The sequence below is a fragment of the Eubalaena glacialis genome, chromosome 2 (assembly GCF_028564815.1).
Source record: "Eubalaena glacialis isolate mEubGla1 chromosome 2, mEubGla1.1.hap2.+ XY, whole genome shotgun sequence".
Lineage (NCBI taxonomy): Eukaryota > Metazoa > Chordata > Mammalia > Artiodactyla > Balaenidae > Eubalaena > Eubalaena glacialis.
Window position 1 is genome coordinate 40,127,733 of NC_083717.1, and position 13,258 is coordinate 40,140,990.

The window sequence follows — 13,258 nt, forward strand, 5'->3', positions numbered from 1 at the left end:
ACCGCTCTCCTTTCTCATCACTAGATAAGTGCATGGTTCCTGGGGTGCCACTTCAGCTCTAGCTGTCTCCAACGGCTGCCTTGAAGGGCTGTTACCACATCAAATGTTGTTTGTTGAGCCTGGCGAAGTAATAACCGTGGGTGTGTTTCTTCTTTTATTCAGAAGACTAATGACTCCTCCTTTCCCCTGTACATCCTAATGAAAAAAAAAAATAGCCATTTGGAGGAGAACAGAAGTGTGAACAAAAAGGCTGATGTCTTGATCATTGATGGACAGGATTGCTGAGGGAGGGACTGGCTTGAAGGAATTGTAGGTGACCTGCGGAGTATTTTCGACTTGTGTGAATGTTAAGAATGTTTGTTGAGGGCTTCCGTGGTGGCTCAGTGGTTAAGAACCCACCTGCCAATGCAGGGGACATGGGTTTGAGCCCTGGTCTGGGAAGATCCCACATGCTGCAGAGCAACGAAGCCCGTGCGCCACAACTACTGAGCCTGCGTGCCACAACTACTGAAGCCTGCACGCCTAGAGCCCATGCTCCGCAACAAGAGAAGCCACCACAATGAGAAGCCCATGCACTGCAACGAAGAGTAGCCCCTGCTTGCCACTACTACAGAAAGCCCATGTGCAGCAATGAAGACCCAACACAGCCAAAAATAAATAAATAAATAAGTAAATCTATTAAAAAAAAAAGAATGTTTGTCGGTAACAGGGCACAATAGTTTCACTTATGCAAGGTGAAGAAGTCCTAGATATCTCTAGTACAGAGTAGTGCATAGTTAACAATACTGTATTGTACACTTAAAAATTTGGGAAGAGGGTACGTCTTCCGTTAAATATTATTATCACCAAAAAAAAGAAAAAAATAGAGAGGGAAGAAACTTTTAGAGATGCCAGTTAAGTTTATGGCACTGTTTATGGCGATCATTTCATGGATGTATATTATCTTCAAACTCATCAATACATATACATTAAATACGTACAACTTTTTTGGTAAGTCAGTTATACCTCAGTAGCTAAAAAGAAAGGGGAGGGATAAATTAAGAGCTTGGGGTTAGCAGATACAAACTACTATATATAAAATAGATAAGCAACAAGGTCCTACTATATAGCACAGGGAACTATATTCAGTATCCTATAATAAACCATAGTGGAGAAGAATATGAAAAAGTATATATATATATATATATATATATATATGTATAACTGAATCACTTTGCTGTACAGCAGAAATTAACACAACATTGTAAAACAACTCTACTTAAATAAAAAAAAAAGAATGCTTGCTGGTTTGTATACCTTATACTCTGAGAGTTCTCTGTCCTCCTGTAGGAGGGTGGGTTTAAAAAGGCTCTCTGAAATTTTATTGTGGTGAGAGCATATGGGAGAATGACCAAGTAATTTTTATTTATTTATTTATTTCATTTGATTTGTAAAACCTTGCCTTTTAAAAGGTCTCAGCATCCTTTCCAGACGTGATCTGTAGCCTCAACTAACTGTCAGATGTACTGTTAGCCGAAGGGAGCAGTGGAGAAGAACAACAAGGCCAGGCTCCCAGGAGATGACCACGCTTACTGCGGAGAGCATGACATGCCAGATTGTCCTTTAATTTCCTCTTTATTTGTCAATCTTGCAGAAACCTGTCGAGTAACCGGCTCACCACACTCTCATGGCAGCTCTTCCAGACGCTGAGTCTTCGGGAATTGTAAGTTCAGTTTTGAAGACTGTCCAAGTCGGTGGAGTGGTGGTCAAAGGTTGGGTGGAGCCGCCTGAAGCTGGGAGTACACCTGAAGGGGCTCCTTGGGTTGGATGATGTGGGTGTACCATGTTCAGTGAGAGTGAGCCACCCCATCCCTTGATTTCTGATGCTCCTTCTGGGCGCAATACATTTCAGAAGATAGGAATCTCATCTCTTAGCAGGACCTAGTTTTGTGATCTGTTGGTAATTAGTAATAACATTTTTATTTATATATATTTATAATAATAAAGATAATTTATCAATTTATAATAATATTTGGAAAATATAAATAGATTATTAGGTGTGCTTTCATTTACATGACCTTTGATTTATCATCACATGTCATGGGAGGTAGGTATTATTATACCTCCCATATAAAAGGTATCTCTACACTTTAAGGTGAGGGTTCTGAGCTCCAGAAAGGCATGTGAAACACAACCAAGATCACATTGCTAGGGACTGGCAGAACCAGGACTTGAACCCAGGCCTTTGATTTCAGATTGCATGTATTTTCCACTTCTCGTGATCTTCTGTCAGCCTATTTGGCTTGAGTATGGGCATCCTGGAGGGACTAAGCCCATATATTTATTCAGTCTGCTTGTGGACTGCTTAGATTTGCTGCATTCCGAGGCTGATCAGTGTACTCCTACCCCAGCCAGCCATTTTGCACAAACACACATTGGATGGATGAATGAAAACTCCTGACCACTGCTGGAAAAAATAAGTCATGTTGATGTGTGAGTCATCAGGCTCATCTCTGTGCATGAAGGACGGCATATTATGTTGAGGGGACAAATCAAGGAATAAATTGAAAAGGAATTGATGCATGGATGGAGTTAGGGAGTCACAGTTACAGAGACACTGCTCATGTGTCTTCCCTTTTACTTGATGACTCAGATCCAAATTCACTGAATGCAGATTGCTTTCTATCCTTTACCAAGAGGCAGTGAATGGCCTTGGATCCCCGCCCATGCTGTTGGCCTTTCAACTTGTTCTCCCTCCACCTGGTAAGACCTGAATTCAAGGATGTATCATAACCTTACCTTTTCTGACCCAGTTGGTCAGGAAGGGGAATATTTACATCTCCATGACAGTCTTGTACATACCCTACTCATCCTCATGGACCCAAGTGCCAACATGATGCTTAAAAATGCCATTCCAGGGATGGGAAGTACAGAGATGGTCTCTGACAGTGTTGGAGAGTTTAGGACAAGACTGTTGTGGGTTGCTTTCCTGCTTTAGGATTTTGCCCCTCCCACCAGGCTTCTCCTCTGCTATGAGCACAATAGCTCTAGTGATCAGAGTTCTTTAGTCATACATGGCTGCCATCCAGCTGTACTCCAATAAAAACTCCTACCTGAGCTTGGAAAAAGGTACATATGTACTTATTTTTTTATAAAACACTGGGAAACTGGACAATGTCACAGACATCTCAGTGTCAAACTGTTACACTTGATGCATTGTGTTCATTCCCTCCTTTGCAGGTGGAAAAGACGTTAGAGGTAAATTAACATGACTGCTTTGATCACCACTAACACTGATTTCTGAGATCTTACTCTGGGCCAGGCAGTGTGCCAAGTAATCTATCGAGTTATGAAAGTTATTTAATCCTTACAACAATGCTGTCAGGTCGGAATGGCTACTGTCACTTCATATTTGGGGACACTGGGGTACTTAGCAAGGTTTAGTATCTTGGTTAAGGTCACCCATTAACTAAATGGTAGCACGTGGACTCAAGATCTTGACCACTATGCTTCGCCGTCTCCCAACTTTCTCAATCTGTTTTCAATCCAAGGATCTGTTCTACAGTAATTTTCTATAAAAATGCACAATTGCAGTTTTTCCTTACATTGCTCTAAAACTGACCAGGGACCCTGCCCTAAAGGAGCTAATTGGAGTCTTTCATCCAGTTCTCCTGGGACCCCTGCCCCTTCATCTGTGGGAGGCCAGGGATAGCATCTCTCCAGGGGACATCTGGGTCTACTGTTGGCTGAATTATTGCGAAAATGTTCAGTGCTCCTTCTAAAAAAATCACTGGCTGTGAAATCGATGGTGTGCTGCCCTGGTGACCTGTTTCGTGGAGTTTTAGAAACAGTTGTTCCATGGATATATATTTAAAGAAAATGTCAGATTTCTCCCAGAGGATCATGGGATTCTGCATTCATCTTTGCCTGGGAATCAATACACCAGTGAGCTGGACGTGACTTATGGGGGAATGAAGACGTTCCCTCCAGGGTGAGTCAGTGCGTGAGAGCCACCATGTCCATGGAGTATTTTATTTCTGTCATATTGTTAAATAAGTAAAAAATTATGTCGGAAAATAAAGAAGCCCCCCCCTAAGGAGCAGTCACCCTGGTAGGGGTATATTTTTTTGAGGAAGAATTGAATGTTGAGAGTGGAAAATTTATCTTTTGGCTGGAGGGGCCGCGTGTTGGCTCTTAGCTGTGGCTGTGATTAAAATCCAAACAATCCCAGTTCCTGGCAAATGGAAGAGTGGGTCATATTTTCTTGTCTGACTTCCTGATTAGTCCACATGGTGCCATCTGCCACGAGCCATCTAGACTGCCAGGGTCTGCCCAGTGGAGCCTGTGGGCTGGGGTGTGGGCATGGGTCGGGTATTTCCAGGAAGAAAGAATTTTGGCCCTAGAGGAGAGAGGCCAGAGGGAAATGGCTCTGTGAGCTGTGGCAGCCAGAAGATCACAAGGGCAGAAGTGTGAGGCTTTGAGCGACCTTCTGCAGGAACAGAAAGAGCAAGCTAGGGCATTCAACAATTTCTTAGCATGTTTTATTCCATCACTGAGGATCTCTGCCTGCCCCAAGCAGCTCCTCCTCTGATCCTTGATAGAAGAACTAATGCTGTTGGGATTCCCCATCAGAAGGGCTGAGTGTCTACAACTTTTCCAGTAGCAGAGAAGGAGAAAAAAGAGGTGTATATTGAGTATCTGATATATACGAGGTCCTGTCTCACCCCTGGAACAATCCCACAGAGGAGATATGCTTAAACCCAGTTTGACAAATGAGGGATTGGAGGCTTGGCCAAGTGAAATAACTGGTCCAACATCACATGGCAAGTAAATGGGAATTAGTATTGTGATTATTAGCATTGCCACCATCCAGGTCTATTGTTTTCAAAGACCAGCTCTTTCCTTACCCAACTCAGCACCATAGCCCTCATGCTATGCGTCCCCTTCCAGAAGCCACACTCAAGATGGCGGCTCCCCTCAGTGGAATCAAAGGGGGAAAAAATCCAAACAAGTTAGCATCTCAGAGCCCTTGCCGTGTGCCAGAGACTTCCTTCACTCATTTCTCATTTACTTTTGTGAGATGAAGGGTGTGGTCTTGGCCGGGCACCTGGCCCGCCTCTCACCTGTCCAGACTGTGTTTTTCTCTTACTGATGGAACCGGAAGCATCTTTCAAGACTGGCTTCTGAGTAGGCAGCACTCTTTCAATGGCACGGGTTTGGAGAAATTTGAGTTGGTGTTGCACAGTGCTCTCCGAAGCTTCTGGTTATGGCAAGATGGTGTTTTCCCTTTACTGAGAAGATGGGAACAGTCTGTCCAGAAAGCTGAGCAAGAATCAAAGAGATTGACTTAGAGGTAAAGAATGAATTGGAAAGAAAAGAAGCTTGGATTCTGAATCCCATGATACCATTTAGGCAAAGGCAGGAGGCACCAAAGGATATAAACTCACAGCACAGAAACCCTCCAGAAATACCCTAAGGACCATTAGTGTATCTCCAACAGGCTTCTCTTAATACCCCGCACGCACGGAGCAGACATGATTAAAATAGATTGGAATATTTCATTTTCTTAACGCAAAGTGATAATTACCTCTGGTATAATTTACAGATTTAATCGACTTGGTAAAATATTAACTCAGTTTTGGGGATGGGTTTGTGCTGATCCTGTCACTTTCCTTCCCCCAATCCTGGCCCTGACCACTTGCCACGGCTCTCAAAATCACTCAACAATCATGTTAATAATACTGTTATTATAATAATAATTTTGGGCCTCTTTCTAGCCCCTTTTACTTCACAAAGCACGTTAACATATATTATCACTAATCTTCATAGTAACTGTGAAGAAGGCACATTGAGCACAATTACCCCCATTTTACAGACGTTAAAACAGAGCCTTGGAGAATTCAGGCTGAATGAATACTTGCTGTATTCATTTCCTAGGGCTGCCTTAACATATTCGCACAAATCTGGGGGCTTCAAGCAATAGAAAGTGATTCTCTCACTCTTCTGGAGGCCGGAAGTCCAAATTCAAGGTGTCAGCAGGACTATACACTCTTCCAAGGCTCTAGGGAGAATCCTTCCTTGCCTTTTCCAGCTTCTGGTGGCTCCTGGTGTGCCTTGGCTTGTGGCAGCACCACTCCGGTCTCTGCCTCCTTCTTCACGTGGCCATCTTCCCTGTCTCTTCGTCTTTGATCTTTCCTTCTTTTCTCTTATACGGATACCAGTCATTGGATTTAGGGCCCACCGTAATCCAGAATGATCTCATCCATGATCCTTAACTTGATTATATCTGCAAAGGCTCTATTTCCAAATAAGGTCACATTCACAGCTACTGGGGCTTAGGACTTTGACATAATTTGGAGGGCGGGGGAGACACTATTCAATCTACTATAGTTGCCCCAGGTGACACAACTGGCTCAACTCAGATCTTTTGTTTGGATATTTTTTTTAACCACAGGACTGTTGGCATCTCCAGGGTGCCCTTTGGGCATGTTTTCTTCTGTGACAACAGATTTGGGTCCCTTCCCCATATTTCGCTACCTGGCCATGGATTGCCACTGGCAGCACTGATGCTGCGGAGGGAAGAAAACCAGAGTGATGACTAGCGGGGAATCAGTGTTTTTTAAACACTCAGTCTTGGCTTTGGCTGTTCAGCAAAGTGTCTTTGTGCGCAAACTCGGATGGGGCTGAGTTAATCTGTGGGAAGCCCCAAGGGCCCTACGATTAGGCCCTGGGCCATCTTGGGGAAAGGGCTGGGTGTTGGTAATCTTTGCCGTGAAGCAGCTGCTGCTGTATTATTCATGGGGCCGCCTGCATTATTGATGGGGCAGGGGAAGGCTTGCTTTCGGCTCCTTGAGTCTGTCCCTGAAGCCCTGGCTGAAGGCCCCTCTGCTCCAGGCCTGATTTGATGGGAGAATGGACAGCATCGTTTAGACCCAGGACTTGCCCTTCTTTGCTCCTGGTCCACCTCACTGTTTGACCCCTCTTGTCAGGATATGAAGACGAGAGTGGATTTGCTCAGTGAGATGCCCAGGGCATCTGTTCTGAGACTGAAAAGGCTTTCTGCCGTATGTATGTCTTGCTGTCCAGGAGGAGAGTCCAGAGGGATGGGGGGAAGAACTCAAAGTTCTTCTGCAGTTTCCAGGAGACTCTGGGTTGGAGGAAAGGACCAGGTCTCATGGTGCATGCCTTCTGGAGGAAAAAGACGGAGGGAAACAAACAAGCTTTTAGCGTACCCATGCCTGGCAGGGTCTAAGACACACCCCACATATCTCACTGGATTCCCCTGCCAGCCTCAGGACGCTGTGGCACCGTCCACCTTTCTGGGGGACCCCTGAGATGTTGGGATACGCAGTAGTGCAGGGCTCAGACAAGAGGCAGAACTGAATAAAGCACATGTGGCTTGAAGCAGCCTGGCCAAGGCTCTCACTTGTCTAGTATTTTCCACCCAGGTGGGTAATTTGTATTTTTACAGCTACTTAATAATGAATGACCACATCTTGTCAAGTAAGCAACTGGGAAAAATCAGGCTGACCTGGTTCAGTTTGCATGTGTTCCGGCATCTGGACCCTTAGTACCCTTCCAGCAGGGCTGCCAGGCCTCTCCTCACAGCCCCTCCCACGTGACTCCCAACCACTGCTACAACTCCCTTTCCCCAGAAACGCCGGGCAGGGAATTTGACCTCCTGTGTTCCCGAAGGAAGCCCTCAGACGTTCCCTTCCCCTGCTTCCTCCTTGTTGTGAGGGTCAGAGGGGGTGAGGCATGTAAGGCCTTCAGCATAGTGCTGGGCACAGAGTAAATGCAATGCAAACGTTATAATCCAATTATTTTTATGACTTCCCTCTCATTTTCTCCTGTCTACCTTTTCTCTCTCCTCTCCCTCATTTCTCAGCTGCAGAAGCATCTGCCTTGACCCCAGGGCAAACCCCTCCAAGGGTCCTGGACCTCATCCGTCACTTTCCTGCTCTAGGACCTTACCTTCCCCTCCTCACCCCCAGTCCTGCCCTGACCCGATTCCTAACATGTTTCCCCTCTTCCTTTCCACTGGTTTTTCTCTTCTGTTTTCAACCAAAGATGCTTCTGTCTTTCATTGACTTCCTGTCCCCTGGAGCTTAAAACCTTGGGGTCATCTTTTACTCTTTCCTTTTCTTCTACCTCCAAGGAAGCACCAAATACCACCTTGTCTTCCTTTATGATGTTTGCTCCATCTTCCCCTTCCCTCTCCCCAATTTTTACCTCTCTACTCCAGGCTCTTAGTAACTAGGCAGCCGTTCTCTCACGGTGGTCCAGGGTCCCATGGGGATCCCCAAGACCCTTACAGGGAGACCAAGAGGTTAAATCTATTTTCATAATAACTCTGAGACGTTAGTTGCCTTTTTCATTCCCATGTGCAGTGGAGTCTTCCAGAGGCCACATGACATATGTGAACATCATTCCTCTGATGCCCGATGGAGTTTGTGCTAGTGCATTCTTGTGTTTTAAAATTTTCTCAGTTTTAATTTCTAATATGGTAAATCGTGATAGATATAATCCACCTAAAAGTTCTTTGAGACCCTCAGTCATCTTTAAGAGTGAAAAGGAGTGCTGAGACCAAAAAGTTTGAGAACATTGACCTGGAACCTGCCAGCCTATATGGTACCTATATGTGAATGAGAAAAGATGCCTCTTCTGGGTGGATAGAGCCCCATGCCAGGTACCGGGTCTGGTCAAGGGTATGCAGGCTGGATTTCATCCCCCATTCATCCCTTTGGCTGGGTGCATTGAGACATGCACGAACTTCAGCACTGTACACGGTGACCCTGTGTTTATCAGACATCCTAACCGGGGTCCCGGTCTCCGGCCCTCCTCCTCTCTGGTTGATCCTGTTCAGCATTGCTGGATTACTCTTCTTACAGTTTTGTTCACTTCATTCTCCAACTACAAGGACCTCGGTGGTTCCCACTGCCTCCTGGATGCATTTCAAGCTTCCTGATGCGGCAGTGAATGTCCTCCAACATCTGGCTTCCACTTGCCCTTCCAGCTTTATTTCCCGGTGCTCCTGCTGTAGCACAAGCTTTCTTTCCTGTTTTCACAGTCCAGCCTACCTCATCCCTCTAACTCTTCCCCAGTCTTTCCCTCCACGAGCTTCCAAAGTTCAGGGATCCTGCTTACTCCTCCTAGAATCTCCCGTCTAGCTATACCTTGCACGTGATAGACGGCGGGGAAAGTGCATGAATTTTGGAGTCCAACAGGCTAAGCTTTGAAGCCCTGCTTTGTCACATACCAGCCGAGGGACCTTGAGCACGTGACTTGACTCCTCCAAACGTAGGAGGGGGTCCCTCTTGTGCATGACGATGAGAGACTGGCTGACTCTGAGTGCAGCTGTGAGAGGCAGATGCTTGGTGAAGGTTAGTTCTTGTCTCCTTTGCTGAAAGAGTGTGCTGTGCAGAGCAACGTCATGGGCACTTTTAGACTAAGAGGATATCATACAGGGGTGTTTGCACATTCTACCTGTGCTGTCCTGTTGGCTAGAAAGCACTGATTCCTCCCCTCCAAGGGCCTCACTTTTTTCTGAAAGCTGGTTAATGCTGATGCGTGCTTCACTACTTTGGAATTTGCCAGTTGTCAAAAATATCCTGGGTCTTAGTGCAGTTACCCAAGTGGCCCTCCCTCTGGGCACCAATAGAGTCATCCCCTTACTGGTCCAGAAAGAGAATCATGTTCCCCTGAGTGATCCTGGCATTCAGATTTATCAGGTGCCCTTGACTTTAGGAGTTTTACATCAGCTTATGCCCTTCAATTGTCCCCCTAAGGAGATAATTCCCTCTAGAGGGGAGGTGACTCCCTCTAAGTCACAAGGAAAATGAGTGGAGAAGGAAGGCCTTGAACTTGACTCTTGCTCCATCAGACAGTCTTCTTTACCAAGCTGAGTGCTCCTGGAAAACAGGGACTGATTATTCATTTCTGTTTCAGCAGCACTCAGCCCACAGCCAGACATGGATGAGGTGCTTGTTAAGGATTTTGTTGAATTTATGAAGGAATAAAGCTGGTCCCAAGATGGGCTTTGAGCAGATATTGAAAACAGCAAACCACCTTCTCCCCAGGGAGAATAGCTCCTTTCTTCCTTCTTCCCTCCCTCCCTCCCTCCCTCCCTTCCTTCCTTCTTTCCTTTCTTCCTTCCGCCCTTCCTTCCTTCCTCCCTCCTTTTATTCATTCAACAGGTATTTATGTGCCAGGCTCAGTTATAGGTACTGGGGATATAGCAATGAACCTAATAGGCAATGTCTCTGACTTTGATGGAACTTAATTTTTATTTGGGGAGACATAATAAACAAGCAAGCAAATAAATATTTATTTTTTAATTTTTAGATTTTTTTTGTTTATCCATTCTATATATACTAATTTGCATCTGCTAGCCCCAAACTTCCAAGCAAGCAAATAAATATTTAAAGTGATGCTGGGCAGTGACAAATACTAGAAAGAAGAAAATAGTCGGGCAAGGGACTGGGCAGTGTGAGGGCCCGGGTTGGTGGTAGCTTTCCTATAGAAGTGGTCAGAGAAGGCTATATGATTCCTTAATGAAGGGAGGGATTGATCTAGCAGATATGTTCTGAGTCCAAACTCTGTAGGCAGAAAGGACAAAAAGTGCAAAGGTCCTGAGGCAGGAGCATGCAGGTCATCCTGGTGAACTTGACACACAGCAAGGTCAGAGTGGCTGAAGAAGAGGAGGAGAGAATGAGGCAGGCGATGAAGTCAGAGAGGTGACAGAGGGTGGTATAGATCCCGTAGGCCTTTGACTTTGACTTTCAAAGAGTTGGGAGGCCACTGGAGGGTTTTGAGAAGAGGAGCTTCCCAAGCCAATGAATTTTAAAGGTCTCTTTGGCAGGTAAGTTCAGTGGAGTGAATTTTTTTGGAATGAGTTTATTTGTTTAAAAACTAAATAAATTCATGGACTTCTATAAGTATTTTTTACTTCTTTGGAGACCTTGCTAAACCCTTCTCTCCTTAGTCCCTGAGGAGCAGGTGGGGGCCCATGCATGGCCTCACAGCCCTGGGAGGGAGCTGGGCCACCTTCGGTTCAGGGGTTCCCTTCCCTCGCTTCTTGCCCACAGGAGGTTGGAGCAGAACTTCTTCAACTGCAGCTGTGACATCCGCTGGATGCAGCTGTGGCAGGAGCAGGGGGAGGCCAAGCTGAACAGCCAGAACCTCTACTGCATCAGTGCCGATGGCTCCCAGCTCCCACTTTTCCGCATGAACATCAGCCAGTGCGGTGAGTGAGCCGCCCGGTCCCAGCTGGCTCCACGCGGGCCTCCCTCAGACACCAGGGACGGTGCTGCGCATCAGCCGGGAAAGCCAGCGCTTTCCTTCCCCACTGCCCTCCCAGCCTTGAACTCTGCACTGGGTGCAGATCTGGCTCCCCTCTTACCTCCTTGCTTATCCTTGTCCCTTCATGAGCCAGCCCTGGGAAGGTTGGTTCCAGGGATGCAGAAAGGGGTTAAGTGTGCTCGTTGTCATTGGACCAGAGTCCTTTCTCTCTGTCAGTTCCCTGTTAAGCAAACCTGAAGGAGTGTTATGTCCAGGTGTGGTCTCTGGATCTCCTGTATCAGGAGCATCTAAGGCACTTTTGGAGAAGCAGATGTCTGGGTCCATCCACAGACTTATGAGATCAGAATATCTGGGGATGAGTTTGGAAATCTGAATTTCTAGCAAGATCCCCATGGGAGTCTGAAGTGGACCAAAGTTTTGAGAACCAGTGCCCAAAGTGGAAGATGTCATTTGATGTCATTGTTAGAGCTGCATTCCTTCAGCTACTGTCCTCCTCACCAATCCCCGCTCCCCAACCACCAAGTCCAACTGCATGGGCTTACATCTTGAGTTCTACCGTCTGCTTGGGAGGTGGTGTGAAGCTTCTGGGACTTGGGGGACTTCTGAGAGGTCAGGCAGGTTTTGTGGAATCATTATTGGACAAAGCAAGCAGTGCCACCACTGCCCCCATGGACAAAGTTTTGGTAGCAAGTATTTGCCTATTTTTTCACCCACCCTGTCCTCCCTCCCAGACCTGCCTGAGATCAGCGTGAGCCATGCCAACCTGACCGTACGGGAGGGTGACAATGCTGTCATCACTTGCAATGGCTCTGGATCGCCCCTGCCCGACGTGGACTGGATAGTCACCGGACTGCAGTCCATCAACACCCACCAGGTAGGCGTCCGAGGCTTGGGCCCTATCACCTCTTAGTCTTAATGAGCTAAAATCATGAATAGAAGCAAGAGACGTGAGAATAAGGAAGAAGAAGAGGGGAAGTTTGTGGTCCTATTTCTATAGGAAGAAGCACGTAGACTTGGGTTCCACCCAGCTGCAACATTTTCTAGCCAACTCGATCTTGAACATACTATAAACATCTCTGTACCTTACTTTCCTCATCTGTGAAATGGGTATAATGCTACCATTCATCTCATAGGCTAAGTGTGAGTGTTACCTGAGCTCTTGACTGTAGAGAGCTTGACCCTTGGTCAATGTGCCTTCACCAGCAAGGCCTCCTTCACCTACTGCCCAGCTTTCCTTTTGATTCCTAAAGGTGTTTGGGGGTTAAGTGGGGGAGCCGCCCTTGTAGAAACTGTTTGATTGTTGTCTTTTTTTTGTACCATCATCTAATTTTTCTTTTATCTTTTCCTAAATTTGTATTGTGGTAAATATACATAACTTAAAATGTACAGTCTTAAACATTTTTTTAGTTTTTATAAAATATTAGCTCTATTCTCCATGTTGTACAATACATCCCTGCAGCTTATTTTATACACATGATTATTGTTTTTTTTATTGGGTTTTTAGACAAATCTGAACTGGACCAATGTACACGCCATCAACCTGACGCTGGTAAATGTGACGAGTGAGGACAACGGCTTCACCCTGACGTGCATTGCAGAGAACGTGGTGGGCATGAGCAATGCCAGCGTCGCCCTCACTGTCCACTGTGAGCGGATGCCCTTGTGGGGGGCGGCTGGGACCCTGGGGATCTCAGCACAGGAGGCTGGGGCCGGGCGGAGCTGCTGCAATGGGCCTGGTCCACCAGGAGGGGCAGAAAGACTCCTGTGGGGCAGGACTGAGCAAATCAAGTCAGTCCTTGGCTAGTAACCCCAGAAAGGGTGTCCCTGTCCCTCAGAAGATGATGTGCCTCCAACTCAGCTCTAACTTTACTCCTAAGTTGGCCCAAGTCTGCCTTTTGCTAAACCCCTAAAAGGTCATGAGAGGGAACCCTCCAGCTGTAGTGGATCCAGGAAGCTTGAGTGAAGACAGACATCTCTT

The 13,258-nt window shown here is 46.3% G+C and overlaps 1 protein-coding gene across 4 annotated transcripts in view; it reads left to right on the top strand.

Moving 5' to 3' along the window:
- NTRK3 (neurotrophic receptor tyrosine kinase 3) overlaps positions 1-13,258 on the top strand; it is a 373,167-nt gene that overhangs the window by 111,430 nt on the left and 248,479 nt on the right. For all 4 annotated transcript variants that reach the window (XM_061179966.1, XM_061179967.1, XM_061179968.1 and 1 more), the window contains exons 4-7: positions 1,634-1,702; positions 11,067-11,224; positions 12,012-12,154; positions 12,785-12,926. In XM_061179966.1, the coding sequence (XP_061035949.1) occupies positions 1,634-1,702; positions 11,067-11,224; positions 12,012-12,154; positions 12,785-12,926 (512 nt within the window). The remainder of the gene's footprint in view (positions 1-1,633; positions 1,703-11,066; positions 11,225-12,011; positions 12,155-12,784; positions 12,927-13,258) is intronic.